At 37.2% G+C, this 20,187-nt stretch overlaps 1 protein-coding gene across 11 annotated transcripts in view; it reads right to left on the bottom strand.

Annotated features, from left to right (window-relative positions):
* The window catches only part of PLCB4 (phospholipase C beta 4), a 187,925-nt gene that overhangs the window by 17,467 nt on the left and 150,271 nt on the right, over window positions 1–20,187 (bottom strand). For all 11 annotated transcript variants that reach the window (XM_087948403.1, XM_087948448.1, XM_087948439.1 and 8 more), the window contains 11 exons: window positions 19,411–19,495; window positions 19,063–19,187; window positions 17,908–17,959; window positions 15,263–15,365; window positions 14,436–14,600; window positions 8,636–8,840; window positions 6,592–6,680; window positions 4,178–4,328; window positions 3,858–3,907; window positions 3,152–3,217; window positions 640–755 (listed from right to left, as the gene is read on the bottom strand). In XM_087948403.1, the coding sequence (XP_087804529.1) occupies window positions 640–755; window positions 3,152–3,217; window positions 3,858–3,907; window positions 4,178–4,328; window positions 6,592–6,680; window positions 8,636–8,840; window positions 14,436–14,600; window positions 15,263–15,365; window positions 17,908–17,959; window positions 19,063–19,187; window positions 19,411–19,495 (1,207 nt within the window). The remainder of the gene's footprint in view (window positions 1–639; window positions 756–3,151; window positions 3,218–3,857; window positions 3,908–4,177; window positions 4,329–6,591; window positions 6,681–8,635; window positions 8,841–14,435; window positions 14,601–15,262; window positions 15,366–17,907; window positions 17,960–19,062; window positions 19,188–19,410; window positions 19,496–20,187) is intronic.

The raw sequence follows: 20,187 nt of genomic DNA, 5'->3' as shown, positions 1-20,187 counted from the left end.
GCCAAATCAAATTTTGATGAGAGGAAGCATTCTGTTTATAGTGTCCACACAGAAAAGTGATGATTGTAATAGCAAGCAGATTTTTGTTTTTCAATTAACATTCAGGTGTTGACCTGATCAGTTAATCTGGTTAGATCAACGAAGCTAACATGAAAAATACACTATCTTCTGACAACCACACTTCATACTGTATTCCATAGGCTTTAAATACACCCTCAGAACTATTTCAGGATCAACATTTATACATTCAGAACCAAAAGACACTTGATGAGATGTTGGTTTCCATATGAGGAGGAGAGACATATGAGTAAATGTGTACCAGCTTTTATTATGCCTAACTTGGGTCTTTTGTTAGCTTTCATGTGATGAGGATCTGAATACTCCATTGAGGTCAGTGTAATGATTTTATAGATTAATTACTAATAACCTCCCCCCATCCATTTTTCCCCTTAAAAGAATGTGTCATTTTTAAATCTCTTAATCTGAACTGAATACACAAGCCTTCCTTGGGGATTCTCACAGTTAGAATGACATGTCTCAAGGACAAGGGTACTTTGATCTGTCTCTTGGGGTATAAAAATGGAACTAAATTCTTCTTTTCTGCTGTCAAAAAATGTTGCTTTTTAAACAAGGCCATACCCCTTTTTCTTGATCGCCTTCTCAAGGAGTTTCTCGTAAGCTAGCTTCTCTTTGTCGTACTGGGCTACCATTTTGTCAACTTGTGTGCAGTGTAACTTCTGCATGACACTGTGCTCCTGGAGTGGAGGAAAAAAATGGCATATTAGGCTAGTCTAATAGCAAATAGCAAAGGATTTAGATAGTTGTGTTTTAACAGAAGAGGACAGAAAAAGGAAATCCCCCACACCATCACTATAGTATCTTTTAAGAGGTTTCAAAAATGGCACAAACATCTTTTTATTCTATCAGGTTCCTAAATCAACAATGTCTCTTGAATGGGACTGTTATCCAAAGCAACTTCTTTCCCTAATTGCCTTGGCATACCTTCCCTTCCTTCTCTTCTTCTGTCTGGGTAGTCGCACCTTTCAGAACTCACAACTGTTGCTAAGTAACCAACGCTATTGTGTAAATAGTAAATGCAAAACAAGTGTTTTCTTTTTCAACTCCTGTTGTTTTTATTGCCTGGGAAATGTAACATCATTCCAATAAAACCTCTTTATACCTTCCTTTGACATTTCAGAAATTTAAACATTGCTGCAGGGCAATGGTATCCATATGTCGAATTTGGAATGGGCCAACTTGCCACAGCCAACTTGTGAGTACAGCCAACTCACCTTGGAACAACTCGCTGTGGGACAATTTAACAATTCAATTTAATTATTTAAAATAAATAAAAATATTTTAATTTTTGCTGTTCACATTTCATTCTGTCCCTTCTTTTGCATCATTTCTTTAATGATTCTGTTCCTCCATTTCTTTGATATTAGTGTAACTCTTGTCCTGCAGTGAGTTGTCCAGTGGTGAGTTAGCCATGCCAAGATGTCCCACAGTGAGTTGGCCATGGTGAGTTGGCCGCAGCGAATTGACATAGACCCTGCCGAACTATTTGTTCCATAATCTTGAATAAACATGCATAGGATGGCACTGAAAAGGAATACTGAAAAGAACCCAACTACAAGGGAATGCATTCTCTATTTTTAAAAAGAAGGTGTAAAATTTAGAATGCAATGTAAAATAGGTTCAGACTCCCTAGAAACCCCTTAAGAATCCATTTTTGTTTGAATTCCTATCACTTAGATAATTTTTTTCTACTTTTGGATTTGAAGCACTAGGGATGTGTGAAATAGTCAAAGCTTGTAATGGCCATTTTTACTTCTTCTAGATTGAAACAAATGTTGTATGTAAGTTTCAAACAGAATACTATACATGTAGCCCAAGCATTTGACAAAATATATTGCTTTCAATATAACTTTTAGTGTTCCCAGGGCAGCAGGGACAACATTGTGCAGAGTGGCCAAAAAGGCTAAGATGTAGAGGAGCTGAAATGGAGGTGAGCATCGCAGGATAGGAGAAGTGTGAGGTCCAGTGCAGTCCCGGCCTAACAACAACAACACCCAGATTACCAAAAGTGATGTTGCTAAATGGTTTGGATATGTAATATTTCACCTAATGACTGCTTCATTTAGCAGTGAAAATTCTAGTAGCAGTTATGGTCGTTAAGCAAATAGTACCTCTGCTGCTATGCAGTTGGGCTTTCAAGATGCTAATGCAGTAGCCTGGGGAATTTTATAGGCAGAGAAATATATTCACATTGGCCATGAGCAGTGCAAAAAAATAATCCACTGCTACTGTTTATATATGGAATTCAGTCCTCTAAGTAGGCTGCTGAAAGTTAAAGATTGCTTTCATTGTTCACTATAGGGATTTTAAAATGTTTTTAATTTTTTTTTAAAAAAATAGTTAACTTTACCCAAATAAATGGTAGACAGCTCCCAGAATGGACTGTAAGTCCAGCTACTTCTGTGTTTCTAAGATGAAAAATAAGGGAAAGGCAGGGCAGGTCTCAAGTTCCCAACTGCAGAATCCTTAAAACAGGTTGACTTGTTACTCCATTGGAATGCAAAACACTTGAAGCACTTTGAATTTTGTTCTATTGGAATATGGGATACTAACTGAATGTTCACAAGAGGACTTTTTAATGCTGAGTTTGGAACAGAATGATTTCATGTCTCTAGAAAGCATCCTGACATTTTAAAATATCTAATTCTTTTGGAAAAAGGAAGAATAAAATATTTTTACTTTGTGCTAATGGATGCTGAAGGTAATTACATACCTATATTGTCAGTATTTGTATTCGAAATGAATTCCTGATTCAGAACTTTTGAAATGTTATGCATGCCTTTTGCATTAGGCTACTGTTGGTTGCTCTCAAGTTATGTAATTACAAATCAAATATTTTTGGTTAAATATGCAATCATCACTAGCTTAGCCTAAGGGTCAGAGAAATAGAAGTCATGTACTGCTTCTTAAATTTCTTCTGGAAAACAGAGCAATGTTCCATAGAGCGGATGCTATCTTTGAAAACAGAACCAATGGTATACATTATTTTAATATATTGCTTTTGCAAAGACTCATAGTCTGTTTTAAATTTTAAGTACCCCAGCTCTGAAAAGAGAAACAAAAGATATTCTACCTTGGCATGCCTCTTCTTCAAAGCAGTCAGCTCTTTTTGCTGTTTTTTCAAATGCTTTATATATGCCTGTTCCACATTAAAAAAAAAACTGTTTTAAAACATTTAAATCAGAAAGACTTGAAAACAGTTGTCTTGATTTCTAAACTGACTGCACAATGTGTAAAGCCAAAATTTTTGAAAACATAATTTACTTAAGCCACAATGGCTAGGTTTTCAGAAAGTGCTCGATCATATGAGGGTCATATAAATTAAATAAATGAACAAACTAAGAAACCAAAACCAAGAAACCACATTAGGGCTTTGAATGATGTGCAAATCAAATCAAAACTCATTACAACTTTTAACAGATTTAAAAATTAAGTTGCCATCTTTGAGCATATAAATTCCTATGTGCTCAGACTTAATGATAATGGAAATTGTTCTTTTCTCCCTTCCTATTTTACAGTCATTCTAGAACACACTCCATAACGTGGGAGAAAAGCAAAGTGTCAGGCACCAGATCCTAACAGCTCTTAACTACTTCCATACAGTTTAAAAGGCTTCCATAGAGTAAAATGAAAAGCTTAATGGATTAAAGGCCAAGAAAAAATGAAATCTTATTCTTATTAAATTATTTAATAAGGACATTTGGATTTTTAACCACAAAGGTCATCAGAAAACAAGTCACTCCCAAAAAAGAGACTGCTAAACTGAAGCATAGATTTACCTTCATCTGTTTTAAGTCTTCTATCTTGATTTGAGGAATAAGATCTATACCTTAAAAATGGAGAGGAAAAACATGAGAATGAGCATACTTTCAGTGTCGTTACTTACTTTAATGTCACTTTATTGAATTATATACACTTGCTGAAAATATATCCAGATTATTACATAATAAATAGATATAAATAAATAAATATTACATAATAAATAGGATAAATATTTTCCCTTAATGCTTCATAGATACTCTGACTGCCAATCAGGAGAAACAAACAGGATAAAGCGAGAAATCTGAACACAGTAGTCGTCTTCTAGATGTTTGTTTACCTTTCTTAATTTCGGCACCAGGTCCTGTATTGGCAATGGGATTTGATCTGACTTCAGAGCTAGTTTGAGGAGTAACATTTGCTTTAGCATTATTAATTTTCCCCTTCTTATCATTCTTCGATGTGTCATTTGGAACATCAGCTATGTCACTCTGTAAGAAATAAGGCCTTTTAAAAAGGACACCATGGGCAAATCTGGAAGAACCAGTATGAAAAATTTGCAAGCAGTCAAAGAAACTGAGATCTAAATCAAGTATCTAAGGGCAAGATGCAAGAAGTCCCAATGTCAATGACTGTCATTGATACATCTTGGCAATCAACATAATAACCAGGCCATTTTTGTACCATTAGAGTTGTGCAAGGACAATTAGGCAATGTTACCTTATGTGCTTCCTTCTGATTTGAGCCAACTGTCTACATCGGGGTGTCAAATTCGTGGCCCAAAGGCCGAATGCATCATGCACTGGCTATGGCCACCCCGGTTTAGCGAAGGGAAAAAAAGTTGCGATATGTCACGTGATGATGTGTTGTCGCAAGTTGGACACCCCTGGTCTACACCTCCTCCTAAAACCCAAAGGCACAACTGGAAAAGGTAGAACAGCAACTAGAATCAAAAGAGACTAATCAGAGAAACAGCTGGGCAAAATCTCTTACTAAGTGGTAGTGTATGTGTGAATGTGTATGTGTGTCTGTTCCTAAAGTTCATGGTGTAATATTATATAAATTAATAGAATTCTCAGAACCTTGAAAGGGGTGCTCATGTACTTAAAATTAGCACTGCCTATGTAGAGACCCCCCCCAATCTGTCTTAAAAAAATGCTGAAAAACCAAAAGATTGTGCATGACCACTGATTAAGAATGATTGGAGTGTCTGTCTGTCTGTGTCTGTTTCTGTGTCTCTGTCTCTCCCTGTGCGTGTGCGTGTGTGTGCGTGTGTGTGTGTGTGTGTGTGTGTGTGTGTGTGTGTGTAGAGGGACTGGAAGCCTGAAAAAGACCAGCCAGCAATAACAGAATCATTGCATACTAAAAAAAAGTGAACATTTTCCTTGTTCACATTTATTATTAGCATGCTCTCCATTTCTATTCAAAAGCTTATGGACTTAGTATTCAAAGAGTCTGAAATGACTCATGTTGCTTAGCACAGAGATAGGCAACTTTTTATATATTTAGTGGCTTAACTACTTCTAAGTTAACATTTTGGCAGCCATGGTCATGACAGCAATTCAATGAACTCAGTTTTGGTGAAGGGTATTGCTATTATTGCTATTAGTGTGTTAAGCCTCTTAGACAGGCTTAACGTGTTTGCTGTGCTTAATTTCTTCTTGGAAAAGCATATCAAAATTTGCTGCCAATTTTGGTGGTACAATTTTATGAGAGACTTTGGGGTCATAAGGGTTTTTCCAGACTGCTTACAGGCAGTGCCCCAGATGTTTTCTACCCTAAACCCTGGATGACAAATGTGCAATTTCATCTTAAGAGGTCAAAACCTATTTATTTATTTTTATTTAGACCTAGATGCTTCCCGATTCCAACTGACTCGGGTGGTTCACAGTAGAAAAGCAAAACAACAAATATATATGTAAAACAAAAAGCATAAAACAGCAACAAGACGACAGATCTGATCATCAGCAATAAAGCATCAGGTACCCAACAAAGGGCCCCAACACTCTAAATGACTGTAGAAGAAGAGATCGGAAATTATTTGGTAGCATTTTTGAAAACTATTTTTATTTTAAGGCACAAGCTTTTGTGCACAGCAGCTCCCAGAGTGGCATGACTGAAATAGGATTAAATTACAGAGGGATGGAGAGGAGTAGCAAGAGGGAAGACATGGTAATAATGCACATGAAGGTTCTATGCGGGACAGATTACAAGTGCCTTATCAGTTCACATTTGTAATGTGTAAAACAAAACCCACCCCACTGTGTTTGTTCCGAACATCTGAAAGCCTGAATTCTCTGAAGGTGAAGTGTCTCACATCTGATTGAAGGGCTTGGGGGTAATAGTTGTAGTTCCCAAATTGCTACATTGAGATATGTCCTAGAAAGCTGAAATACTCTGCTATAACCCTGTCCTTGTTCTGAGTCCTGATATTAAATTTGCATCTCTTAATTCTTTTATGCACAGTTGCTCCTCTTTGTCCTATGTAGAATCCAAAGTGGTATTGCCTGGACACAGTGGCATAAACTAGATTAGAGGAAGAGCACCAGAAGTTTGCCTGCAGCCATCTCCTTTGAAACTTACCTTCTACACTCCTGATAATATAAATAATGTTTAATTTTGACCATGGTGAAGCAACAAAAAAAGCCAACCAATGTCCTCTGTCATTCTAATCTTTTAAATAATTCTGCTAAAAGAAGCTCCTAGGAAAAAAAATGCAAATCAACTCCATATCCAAGGTTAATTACTCCTTACCGTTTCAATTCCCATAGCTCTCATCTGGTCTGCTCTTTTCTCCATGACAGATAAAAATTTCTTTGGATCTGACAAGGCATCCACAATATCTAAAAAGGAATTTAAATAAGTAGTCAAGCTATTTTCAACTTTCAGATCCCATTAAAGCCCATCACATAACGCCTCTGCTTAATTTTATCATGCATTACTGTCTCCCTAATCGTGAAAAGTGATAAAATGGAAAGTCTCCATAAATCTAAGAGATGCAGAAGCGTAAGGCCTGTAACAGGTCCCATCAGCAAGAGAAAAATATATGAAAACATCAATGTGCATGTACATGCATGCACACACACAACTCTTTTTTATGCTAAGGAGGCAAGATTTTGTTCTGAGCACTACAATATATATGTGTGTGTGTGTGTGTGTTTGTGTGTGTGCATGTGAGTGTGTATGTGTGAGAACATACATGTACAGACACCCCCCAAATCTTGCTTTCTTCATATGCGGAAAGGCCAAACATTGCCTTTGCATGATAAAGAAATGCTTGTGCCCACATCACCATATTTATCAGGGAATTAGTTACTTGGCTGGACCTCTCTCTGACATTTCATCTCTAGTAGCTTTGTAAAATGGTCTCGTTTCCCAAAAAATAATAGTCACAAAAACTTCACACAAAACCTCTTACTACAAATAATCCTGCAATAATCCCAGAAATATGCCCAACATTCTACACGCTATTCAGATTTTATTTCAATACCCAATCACAATGTTATAGATAGAAAGTAAAACAAAACTACTTAGATTTCATTTGGGGTGGAAGAATACACAGTAACTTTAGGCACCGTTCTGTTTAATGCCATCCCATTGTGGTGTTGTCCAACCAGAACATCTGACCTTCTCCTTTTTCACTTTGCTTGCTAAAACAGCTACCTTGAAGAACAGGACATTGGGCAGACACGAGTGGAGTTTTTTTCTCATTAAGTTCACCATTATTAAGAGACAAGGTCAAATGAGTGCTTCCAAACGTAGCCTTGATGACTGTTATGCTAAGCTATCCTGGAATTTTGGACTTGGAGAAAGAATGAGATAAAAGAATATTTGAGGGTCAGAGAAACGGATACACCATTTGTTTTCATTTTTCCATGGGGATTAAAAATACCCCAATAATTTATCAAGGACAAGATTTCCCTATATTGATGACATTCATACCATTACTTAAAAACAATAAGCCAGGATATGTTTTTCCTTGGTTTAATAAAATATGGGAAGCTCTGAAGATCACCAAAAGGTATTTTATCAGTTGTCTTAATGCCATCTGATAATGATAATCTTTCCAATTGCATATTGTAACTTTCAAAGGAATGCGTTCTTTAGTTTAGGAGCATCATTAATTAATTAATTAATTAATTAATTAAATTTGAATGGCCATATATCTCAAGTAGCAAACAAGCAATATAGGCAAATTCCATTTCCCACATGCCAAAAAGCTTGTGTGAATGGGAAGCATGCCTCTCACAAAAGGCTCTTATCAGAGATCCTATATCTTTCATTTCCAACTTCAATCTGCTAAAAGGCTTAATCTGCACTCATTTCAATGGGACTCGGAAAAAAAATGTGATAAATTCCCAGGTTCATTGCAAACTTTTCCTATTATTTTGAGCAGATGCCTAAGAAATATTCAAGACTGTCAAAGGTTAGGTAATTACAGTTGTGGGGACAAGGGCTACAGTAGTTGCAGGAAAGATATAAAGCAGATGGAACTACATTGTATGTTAGGATGAACTAAGATATTCTGCTGGAAAGTTGGGAGGATGCCAGAGTGTGTGTGAGAGAGAGTATGAATTTTTAAAGCGTGTTAAGCCTATTTTAATACTTGCATGAAGTTTCTGTAAACTTCCCACCTCATATGTCATTACATGCATTATTCATTTTTGCTAGCCTGGCTCAAAAGTACAAAGAGTGGGCTGAGGATTGATAGGGCCTCATTTCTGAACTGTGCTCTAAAATATCCAAAATCCTTCCCAATTAATTCGCTCCAAATAAAACATATGATTGAAGCATTTACCTCCAAAACCATCAGGCACATAAGTTTTAAGTACAATATTGCAGAAAACCGTTGGCAGAGACAATGGCTTGTTGCCTTCATTTCGAAGGGAAATGTGTCGATAGCCTGCCTGTAGCCCATCCAGTGGCAATATCCTTTGACCAATCAACTTATTGTTGTCGTCATAAACTGCTATCCTCAAGACTGCAAGATCTGGTAGAATCACCTAAGAAACCCCAGAATAAAGGTGGTTATTATTCAGGCTCACCAGACAACACATTCCTGCCTTGTAAATCATTGAAGAAATCCAGCAACCCCATCTGGAACCAGGTTCTAACAGATTGTCCCAAATGGATGTTTGATTACATATTTACAATAGTGTTAGGCTTTCTTGAATGACGTCTTGGCTGGCACTATGTGTTAATGTTGCACAGAAGACATTAGTAGTGGATGTTGATTTATGTCTCTAAAAATAAGCCAATCAACATTATTTAATTCTGTTAGTTTGCTTTTCTTTCAAAAAAAAATAAATGAAAACTCCAGAAATTTGGAAGAATAAAAATGAATAGCAAGTGATCAGAATGAATGAATCTTCAAAGGATGGAGGTTACTTTGGTCTACTGAGTACTCAGTACTACTTTGGTAGCACAGGGTTGCTTTCTGCAAAGAGGCTCCTATTCCAAAATATCTATGTTTTATTAGCTATGCAATTCATCTGTGTCACACACAGAAATATAATCTCTGATGGACGAAAACATTTTCTTTCTTATCACCTTCGCAGGCAAACCAAGTCTGAAGGATTCTCACGCAGGAAAGAGATAATCTTCCAGTAGAAGAGAATATATATAATTCAAGGTTGAACTGTGGAGTCCTTGGTGTTCTCTGAGCTTGGTTATTAGCTTGCAGACATTTTATTACCCAACAAGCTAATATCATCAACGCTAGGGGTGTGGGGTTTGCTCCTTGTTTATATAGTAGCAGGAGGAAACAAAAAGACCAGAATACATCCTCTAGCGGCCAATATGCAGATAAGCAGGGAATAACACCAGGTAGGGAACTGTGGTGGTGCAGTGGTTAGACTGCAGTACTGCAGACTACTTCTGCTGACTGCCAGCTGACTGCAATTCAGCAGTTTGAATCTCACCAGGCTCAAGGTTGGCTCAGCCTTCCATCCTTCCGAGGTGGGTAAAATGAGGACCCAGATTGTTGTGGGCAATAGGCTGATTCTGTTAATCGCTAAGAGAGGGCTGTAAAACGCTGTGAAGCGGTATATAAGTCTAAGTGCTATTGCTAAGTGCTGTTGCTAAATGATCAAACAGAAATACCATAATCAAGGAACTGCCAAGCAGAAAAGCACGCCTCCACTAATAATGGCAGGGCAAACTACTGCACATGAACAGGGAGCAAATTACACACTCGCTAGCAATGATGAATAGTCAGGTAATAAAAAGTCTGCATGCAAACACTCAAGCTCTGGGAGCTCCAAGGTCCCAATGAGCGATAATGTTTCTAACTATAAAATATTGCTCACATGAAGAATTGGATTTTATTTATTTATCAAATTTAGCTACCCACTCTCAGGGAGACTCAGGCTTACCATGAGATTGGGAGGCAAACAGTGTATAAAGCTGCTCATAGTACTATAGTACTATAGTAATAGGCTAGTATTTTTTTTAATCAGGATGTAATTTACAATCCTACTTTCCTCCCCAAATGTTCTAAACTCTCTAATCCCACCCCCCAAAAAAGATTAAGATAAACAAGGTTTATAAAGATAAGTGATCCCCAACTTTTGTTTCCAAATAAGGGGGAAACTTTAAGAGGAATGTCCTTTTAAATATCTCTCTACCACCACATGGTGTGACTTCACCTAAACTAACAGCAAAAAGTGCTCATCTGTATGTGATTTTATAAAAGGCAGCGTGCACTTTCACAGCATTTATTCAAGTTGCACCTATGCTAATTATACGTGGATACAGGTCTTTTCTATTTCTCAAATTGCAGAGGACAATGCAAACAAGTTAATTTTCTTTTGTCCCATGGATTCTACTAACAGAACCATTGCTTATTTGCCGAACAAATTATGAGAAATAAAAAAAGACCATTGCTTAATGCATTGTAAAACCAGGATTCCATCGATGGAGCACAAGAAAATCAAATTTTTCTAGCTAATGCAAATAATTAGTGCTGGAATTGTATCATTGTCTGGGTCCCTTTCTGGCATCATTCCATACCAAGAATGAGACATCCCAACATACTTTTAGTTAGAGCAAATGCAAAATTGTCTGAATGAGGAAAAATTGGCAGTAAACTCTGCCAAGACTGTATGGGATAATAATCTCACGCTACAGGTAAAACACCTTAAAGGGTTAAAAAGATTTCTAAAGATATGTATATTAAATGTTATATTAAAATATTCCCTATCATAAGGCTCTTTAAAACATTTTTCCTTAGAAGCTGCTATTTTCTATACTTTAAGTTATTCACCTTTTATTTTTTGATATATACAGTACATTTCCAGAATATAAGCAATCCCTTTTGGCTGCCTGTTAAAGGAAAGATTCAATGGTATTTAGGTAGCCTTGTCTAGTTTTTGAGTTCTGCAGTTACAAAGGGCCCCAGAGGATTAGATTATTATTTGGCAATTAATAGGAAATATACCAACTAGCATGCACAGTTAAGTATAGCTCAAGACTGACCCAACAATTTCACAATTGAGTAATAGCTCACAGAAGAATAACGACACAGAATATGTATTACAACAGCAGTTTTATTTTTGTAAGAAACAGGTGGACAATAAAACACAATTCACACATTATAGGTAGTCCTGGACTTACAATCACAATTGAGCCCAAAATCTATGTTGCTAAGTGCGACAGTGGTGAAGTGAATTTTGTCTCATTTTACGACCTTTCTTGCCACAGTTGTTAAGTGAATCACTGCAGCTGTTAAGTTAATAACATAGTTGATAAGTGAGTCTGACTTCTCCACTGACTTGGTTGTCAGAAGTAGTGGTGGATTAAGGCTCACTAAGCACTGACAAAACTTGGTGCCTCCCTCCTTTGAACATACTGTACAAACAGGGATGCTGCAACAGTTGTAAGTGTGAAAAATGGTCAAAGGTCACCTTTTTCAGGGATGTTGTAACTTTGAACAGTCACTAAATGAACCATTGTAACTCCAGGACTACCTGTACCTACTAAATATTTCCATGAGATTCATGCTACTTAAGTAATTAACAAACAATCCTTACTCGACCCTTATTACACAATTGCCCTAGTATGAAGCCCTTGAGCTGTGCAATTTTTCTGATACATTTCAAATGTTATTAGGTTATATATCGGTTGCATAAAACTTGGGTCATGCTACTATGATGCTTTATATTTGGCGTTACCCCCAACCATAATTAAATAGGCATGATACTAGCCAGAAAAATACATCACAAAGAGGAAAAAAAAAAGCAGGTAATTGTTCTGCATTCTAGACAACAGAACAGGAAAAAATATAGAAGACACTGTCATGACAGCACCATTAACGTACACACTTCTGGATAAACTTCAGTTGACAAAAAAAATAAAATAAAATAGAATGGTATAGAAAAAAATAGACACCAGCGATTGCCCTTAAGAGTGAATCTGCATGTGCATTTTGACAAATCTGTATACGTAATTTCAGGGGCTAATCATTATGTATGTGGAAGCAACATGGTACAGCTTAATCATAGTGCAGCTTAACCGTGTTTTACTGAACTTGCCATTTCTTCAGAAGGAAATGAGATTTGCACGCTTGCATAGAAGGTACACATTTGAAAAGCCCCCTTATTAAAAAAAATCCCTTGCTGGGTTAATAACAAGATTAGACTAGTTATTTTCATTTGTGAGAAGCTCTTCTACAAAAGTTATATCCAATTTTATCACAAAGTGGTACAGAGAGAGTATACATGCCTTATAGGAATGAAAATTAAGAGAAGCCCCACTGAATCAGCCCAAAACTCTCTCTAGTTCAATATTTGGTTTTCTTTACCGACCCGTTGAAATCTATGGGGAAACCAGAAGACTGCAAATGATATTGAGAAGTTTACTGCCTACAACACTACCAATAATATACAGGCCTCATGGTTGCTAGCTGTCAATAGGTTTGTTCTCCATGAATTTTGCTTAACTTCCTTTTAAAGCTGCTCAATTAATTGGCCATCACGACATCTTATGACAACAGATTACAGTTTAATTAAGCATTGTGTGGAAAAGTCTCACATTCCTTATGAATCTCCTATCATGCATTATCATTAGATGACCCTAATGATAATTCTGAGTAAAGGAGAAAACCATCTCTAATCATTTTCTCTGGACCGGGCATAATTCTGCAAATCTGTCGCTTCTGACTTGCTCTATTTCTAACCTTTAAAACCTCTCCAAACCTGTCTTCAGAGGGGAAGAGTTCCCATTGTCGTTTGGGTAGCCCTTTCGGTTCTTTAATTTTCAGAATGATGCGTGACTTCCAAATTTGGCTGCAGCACAGATCAGTACAGGGCAGTAGTGGGATCCTACCTTAGTCACTACCGGTTTGGTGGGTGATCGTGCGTGCGGCGTGGCCCTAACGCGCGCGCCCCTAACAAGCCAATCAGCTGAGAGGATGAAGAAACGAAAAGCTAGGAGCAACCCTCCCCTCCCTCCCATGCACTTTTCGGTCTTTTATCCTCTCAGCTGATTGTCGGAGGCTTTTTTCCCTCCTCTCAACTGATCGGAGGCACTTTTTCTTTTTTTACTACCGGTTCGGCTGAACCGGGCCGAACCAGTAGCAAACCACCACTGGTACAGGGATATAATATTTAATATTTTCAAGTCCTGTCTGTCTTCATGATTCCAAACACAGGATTTTTGTCATTTTCACGTAAGCCAAAATGTTCACTGAGCTTCCCACCCTGGCACTTTGTTCTGGTGGAGACTTAAAGCCAAGGGTAAGAACATGCAAGAAAATGTTCCTCTTGAAACACTGCCCCTTGCGACTATGGTGTTTTGTAAAATGGCACAAGTAAACTCACCCCCAGAAACTTTTCTTTTCTTTTTTTTAAAGGCTAATTTTCTCCAAATGGTGTCTAGAACGCTTGTGGTGGAAGAGAGAAGAAATATACATGACGCAGACAGGACGAGGGAGCAGAGCCTCAGACGCAGAGGCAGCACCCCCTGACTGGATCCATGTAATGACATTGACCTTAGCTTTGGATGCAGGGTCTCACCGGCCCTCTTGGCTGAAGGAACAGTGCAAGATAGCAGCCACTGCCAGGGCAGGGAAGAAGTTGTAATCTCCACGGAAGGCAGAGGTTCCCAACTGGAGCTCATTCTGAGCAGACTGCATACCTGGAACACAGGCCTAGCCATAGCCACGAACGAGGCTGTTCCTCCAAGAGGGAGGAAGAAGAGGAGGAGGAGGAAGCGGAGGAGGAGGAGGAGGAAGCAAGAAGAGGGAAAAGCCAAACAGAAAAATAAAAATCATGTGATAGCTACAAGAGTTTTCCCTTAAAAAAAATAATCCAGATTTAGTTAACTCTATCCCATGACAAAAAGTGCATCATGGTGGATGAAAGGAAGGTGCTAGCAAGACCTGGTCTCCTAAATCAGCCTTCCCCCACTGAAGTGATGTGCCTGCCATGCCCACGACTGAGATTTTAGCTGAGCATCTGGGGAGTGTTCAACTCAACGCTGTTGAGGGGACATCAGATTGGTGGATCTTTTCCTAAAGGTTTCTTGTTCAGGAAAAGTGTTGAGGCAAAGTGTTATTCATAAAACCTCAAAGGCAATACTGAGGCAACTGGCATACATACCTTTCGGAACACAAAGCATTCTTCGTTGTAAACAGGATTTAAGCCATTGTTCATCACCATCCGTGTTCGGAATTCCTTACGTATCGTGTCAGTGGGAAGGCCATACATATCCACCTCTACGTAAGTGCCGATTTTTTTGTCTGATAAAAATTGACCAGATATGACCTGGAAATAGAGGCATAAAAATGTTCAGTCCAATGAGAAATTTAATACATTCAAGTGTATATCAATTTTTTGAAATGACCGTCAGAGCATTAGTATTTTGTATATTATTATTAACACGCTCTGATGCTCAGGTGTTCTACTCAACCTCCCTACCTGAAAATAAATCTGTTCCAAATGCAAAACACAAGCAGAGGAGTTTCAGTTTCAGTTTCACAGCAGCAACTAGCTTTAGTACAGAACAGTTGAGCTAAGTCACACCCAGACTCCTTTTTGCTCACACAGAAAATACTGTTTTAGTTTCCAAACAGCCGTCAACTCTCTCACACACTGATAGGACACTAGCCAGATAAATACCGATAGATGCTGGTAGGCAGAAGCAGAATTTCCCCCCCTTATTTTCCTCCCCAAAAACTAAGCCCGATCACATAGTTTCATCACGAAGCATGAGTATAGAGCTAGCGTGTGTGTGTGTGTGTGTGTGTGTGTGTGTGTGTGTGCGCGTGCGCGCGTGCACACACGCGTGCACACACACATCTCATACTTATTTCAGTCATTTATGACCTGTAGCCTTTACTTTATATGTTAAAACAGCTGCAGGTGTCTGAAGTAGCATATTTCAAACATTCCCTTTTCTAGGCTGCATAGTCCTAGATGCTTCCTACCTGCACAGAACAAGTTGCTGCAATAACACCATCCACAGGAGTCTCAGAAAAAGGGTCAAATGTCCGATCAGGACGCCGCATGAAATCTGGTTTAAGAAGATAACTTTAAAAAAAAATCAAAACACACGTTTAGATAAAATTACTTATGTTTCCTTTTAATCCCTTTTAAATTAAATGCCATTATTGTTATTAGTTGCCTTACAAGTCATGCGCAGAAAGCATATAATCAGCTGAAAATAAATAAGCATGGAAAAGTATTGCTTTTTGGAATGCATATTCAAGACAGAAACATCTAGATTTACTCACTGAACGATGAAAAAATAAAACCTACGGTAATCAGAATGAGATAACACATCACATGAATTCATCCCATCTGAAACATTTCCTTTAAGAAATTATTAAGTCAACCTACACATTCAAACTTACACTAATAAACAAAACAACCATATGACAATATTTTCTACTCAACGTTTGGCTGAACAATTTAACTTCAATATGGTTTCTATTTTTCCTACAGCACATTGCTTGGTTGGGTTGGGTCTTTCACAGTACATCCACATGTCCATATAAGTCATCTGTGGCTATTTCCTAGGCTAGAGAATTTTAAAACTAGAATCTATTTTGGGATCACTTGGTTTTCTCTCCCTATTTTGACATGAAAAAAAAGCATGCAGTAAAAATTGTTTCCAGCCACCGGAACTGACAAATGAATTTTTTGTGGTGATGAGAACCCCAACTCGGTGAAAATTCTATTCGCCATGACAATGATAATCACATTGACAAGCACATTTGTGATTGTGACAGTGATAATCACAAACCCAATGTTTTTTGGGACATAAAAGACTTGATGGAAATGAAGGCTAGCCATCTTGACCAAGGCCTAATGTTTTCTTTAATCTGGGCAAGGTGGATGATTCTAACCTGCCCTGCTCTGATTCAAAAGTTCAATGCAAACTTCTGATTGTGGAATTCTGTTATACAGCAAATGATAAACAACAACAACAAAAACAGCTGCTACATCAAAAGGAAAAAAAGTTAGCTCCTTAATATTTATAGGGATTGTGTTCCAGTATAAGTTCCAGTTTCTGGTCTGGTTAGTTTACAGTCATTCTTTTCCTTCTTCCTTCTTTCCTTTTCTTCCCACAATGTATAAAATGCATTTGCTGTATATATACTAAACTCAGTAGGAAAAATCTCATGCCAAGAATATGAGTCCGAATTCATAGTTCATTTCCACAGTTCTTCACAAATTCAGAATTATTTCCAATTCCTCCCTTATTTTTTTACCACATCCATATATTAAGATGTACAATCTTTCCCTTTGGAAAATGGAATGTAGACCCATGAAGTGATACACACAGAATTTGCAATGAGGCAATGAAGAAACCTATTTAATGATTCATAATTATTTATCAAACTTAGAGAGCAGTCGTATCACCCTCGGAGCAGCTCTTGTTGCATTCTTTACAGGTGGGGTATTAACTTTTTATTAATCAGTGAAGAAATTAGCACAGATTTGGGAAATAAGCTATGTATTTCAAGAATGTTACATTAAAAACCTGTTGCTCAGAATTATCGGCATGACCTCTTCTGTCCTTCCCACTTATATTTCAGGCTTGGGATCCCTTTTCAAAAGTTACAAAGGGCAAAGTTATATTGCACCTTGTATTTCTTTTCAAAGGTTTTAATATTCTATATACCACAAACCTCTTAAGCCATATTTTCAACGAGTTTCAATTAAATAAATAAACTGGCATAGAAGATAGCAGAGGAAATCTGAAATGTCCTATTTGTAAAAAAATATCTAGGGTTTTTAAACGTACATCCCTGGGAATGCTGCAGCAGAAAATATAGTCACATGATAAAGACACTTGATCTTCAAGATAAGTTGCACGTCTTTGGGGTGAATTGAACAATTTTGTGCCCAAGCGGCACCTATCTAGCATTATACAAGTTATTCTGCCAGCACTTAGTTGGGAGTTGTTGCGATTCAAGACTAGTTCAACTTTTGTACAGCAATTGATAGCAGATAAATCTTGCAGACAAAAGCTGCTTAATAATAATAATAATAATAATAATAATAATAATAATAATAATAATAATAATAATAATAATATTTTAAGGAAAACTGATCTGAACTTCAAATCCTAAATCTTTGCATTTTAGGTGATCATCCTCAGCTGGGAACAATGGGGACTATTAGCCAAATAAAAGGGAGAGATTGCCTGCTTAAACAGACGAGAAATTGAATTACTAGTAACAGAAAAAGCCTCCACATTCCAAATTGCCTGAATTTAGATTTCTAAATCTAAATTTAGATTTCTAAATCTAAATTTGCTCTGATTTTCTACTCATAACAACATTTAATCTATTCAGGAGTAAAAAAAAAATCAAAGCTGCCTAGCAAATTTAGAAATTTAAAGTTGGGCTTTTTGGAATGTAGATATAAAACTCTACTAACTCCCTTTATTGGCAAAATGTGGTTCTTCTCTTGCTCCTCACCCTTTCCTGCCCTTCAGAGACCGATCTCCCAGATTCTTTCATAAAATATAACACCAGGCTGATTTTCCTATTTTTCATTTACAGCCCATAATTAAAAGTGATATTGTTCTATATAATGGCAGCTGTTAAATATTGTTACTTACCCACAAGACCCGTTATACTCAAATTTCCCAAGATTTAATTGCATTGCTAGATCTGTGAAGAGGTAAAATAGTTTAAATCTTATTACTGAGCAATACCTATATGGATAGTCTTTTTAAACTAAAAGAAAAACACAATTTATCCTGGATAGCCAGTCAGTTTAATCAAAATGCTAATCCCACGCATTCCTTGAAAGTAAAGAATATGCTTTCTACTTCAACAGAAAAATGTAAAATATGTTCATTGTAAGTTCCTGTTCTTTCCATTGTTTGTGAAATAAGAAATTCTAAAAAGGTGTAATTAAAAGACTGCATCCTCTTTTCTATCATCTCTATCTCTCCATTCTGAAGATATGGGATTATTAAGTTAACAGTAACATCCTATAGACTAGGAAAGACAATGGACAATAGTGGACATGGTTGGTCATAATGAACTACAATATTGGATTAACAATCCCTACATGTTTGATAATTATTTTCCAGTAAGAATAAGTGATAGAACTTGATAGATCTCAAACCATCTTCCATATGGTGATAGCATGGTTACTTTGCTAATTCTTCAGTGGATTCTAAATATTAACCCATAGATGTTCTGGTGGAACCAAGTCATGAGGATGTGTTTTCTATTGCCTTTCATGGCAAACAACAAGCAACAGCCCAACTCAACTTTAACTCAAAAAAAAGGTGAAACCTATTAATAGGTTAATAATAATTCATATCACATTAATGTGATAATTTCTGCTTTGTGGAGAAGCAACTGGCTTCCATACTAGCTAGTTAATCACCATTATTGCACTCGCTAGAAAGAAAAGAAACAGGTTATCTGGCTCAACATAACATAACAATGTAATTCCTGGTATTGTCCCTTATATTTTTATTCAGAAATTATACCCAGAAATTTCACCCATCCATCATCCATCCATCCATCCATGCATCCATCATCTGTTGTACAGTTTTATGCTGATGTACAAAGACATGCAGAAAATGGTGCATATATGTTTTACTGTTTCAATATAATTGTCTGTCTAGCTGGATGTATTTAACCACGTGAATGAATCGTCCAGCAATGCCAGGAGCAAAAATCACAGCATCTGGCAGAGAGCTCCTTCTCAAGCTGCCATTCTCTGAGATTTAGAGTCAGTGGGTAAGTCTGCTTACCTGGGGTCTGATAGTTAAGGGAGACCATCTGGCATCCAGCGTTCCAGAAAATTTGAGGCATGTAATTGCTGGAATCCACTCTGCCTCCCTTTGGGTATATCCGACTCATTTGTCGTTTATTGTAGCTGTGTTATTAGTCAAGAAAATTGGAATAACCAAACAACCAAGAGATAGAATGACCCTATCTTCACATCTTAATTTTTAAATGTTTTAATTCATGAGCGTTTTTCACAAAGTACATACTATACTGTGTGTTTATTGAGGTACTGTGTGTTGTTAGTTGCAGAATTGTCTCCTTGCTGCTTAAGACTAAAGAGCCTCATTATAGCTGCCTCAGAGCAAGGATACTTCACAAATTCAATTGCGTGGGTCTTCAAATAACCCAACCCGACAGACTCATTAAAAGAGGACATGTTGTAGTGAATGTTGCGTTCTAGAAAGAAAACCATAAAATCTGCTTTGTAAAATTTTCAGAATGAAAAATTGGTCAGGAGAGTATTAAAATGTTACATTAAAAAAAAACATGTTTATTACAAAAATGAAATTGAACTTCAGGATAAAGATATGCCCAACGAAGAAATTACAGAAATCCACATAAAGTATACATGTGGAATAACAATTTTTATCTCCTAGAAATGACAGCCAGATTAATTGGGACGAGAAATGAGGCAGAAATGATTAATTAACCTCAAAACGTACAATAGCATGAAATTTTAAAAAAAAATGTTTTTAAGTCAGAAAAAGAATAAACATTGCAAATAAACTTCAGATAGCTAGGATAGCCACATTTAAGGGAAGAGAGAAAAGCAGAAAACCAAAATGAAGCCAAAAGAATAATCTGTTCCTAGCAAACTCTTTTTAGATGGGAGCCAATGGTTAACTTTCTCTTTGTAATCTGCTGCCCCCAAGTGGAGAATGGATAACACTAAACATTAGGAAACTTGTTACCTTACAAGTCATGAATGAGATAATATACAGCCATGATGGCAAACCTATGCCACACGTGCCACAGGTGGCATGCAGAGCCATTTGTGTGGGCACGTGAGCCCCAGCCAAACTTACCTGCACTGCGCATGCGCGCACCTCCCAGCTGATTTTCGGCCCGTTTGAGGCCATTTTCGCCCT

The sequence above is a fragment of the Notechis scutatus genome, chromosome 1, assembly GCF_049901735.1.
Source record: "Notechis scutatus isolate UNSWTSFEM ecotype Mainland chromosome 1, rNotScu1.2, whole genome shotgun sequence".
NCBI lineage: Eukaryota > Metazoa > Chordata > Lepidosauria > Squamata > Elapidae > Notechis > Notechis scutatus.
Note: the sequence above shows the minus strand (reverse complement) of the source record. Positions and strands in the feature narration are given on the sequence as shown.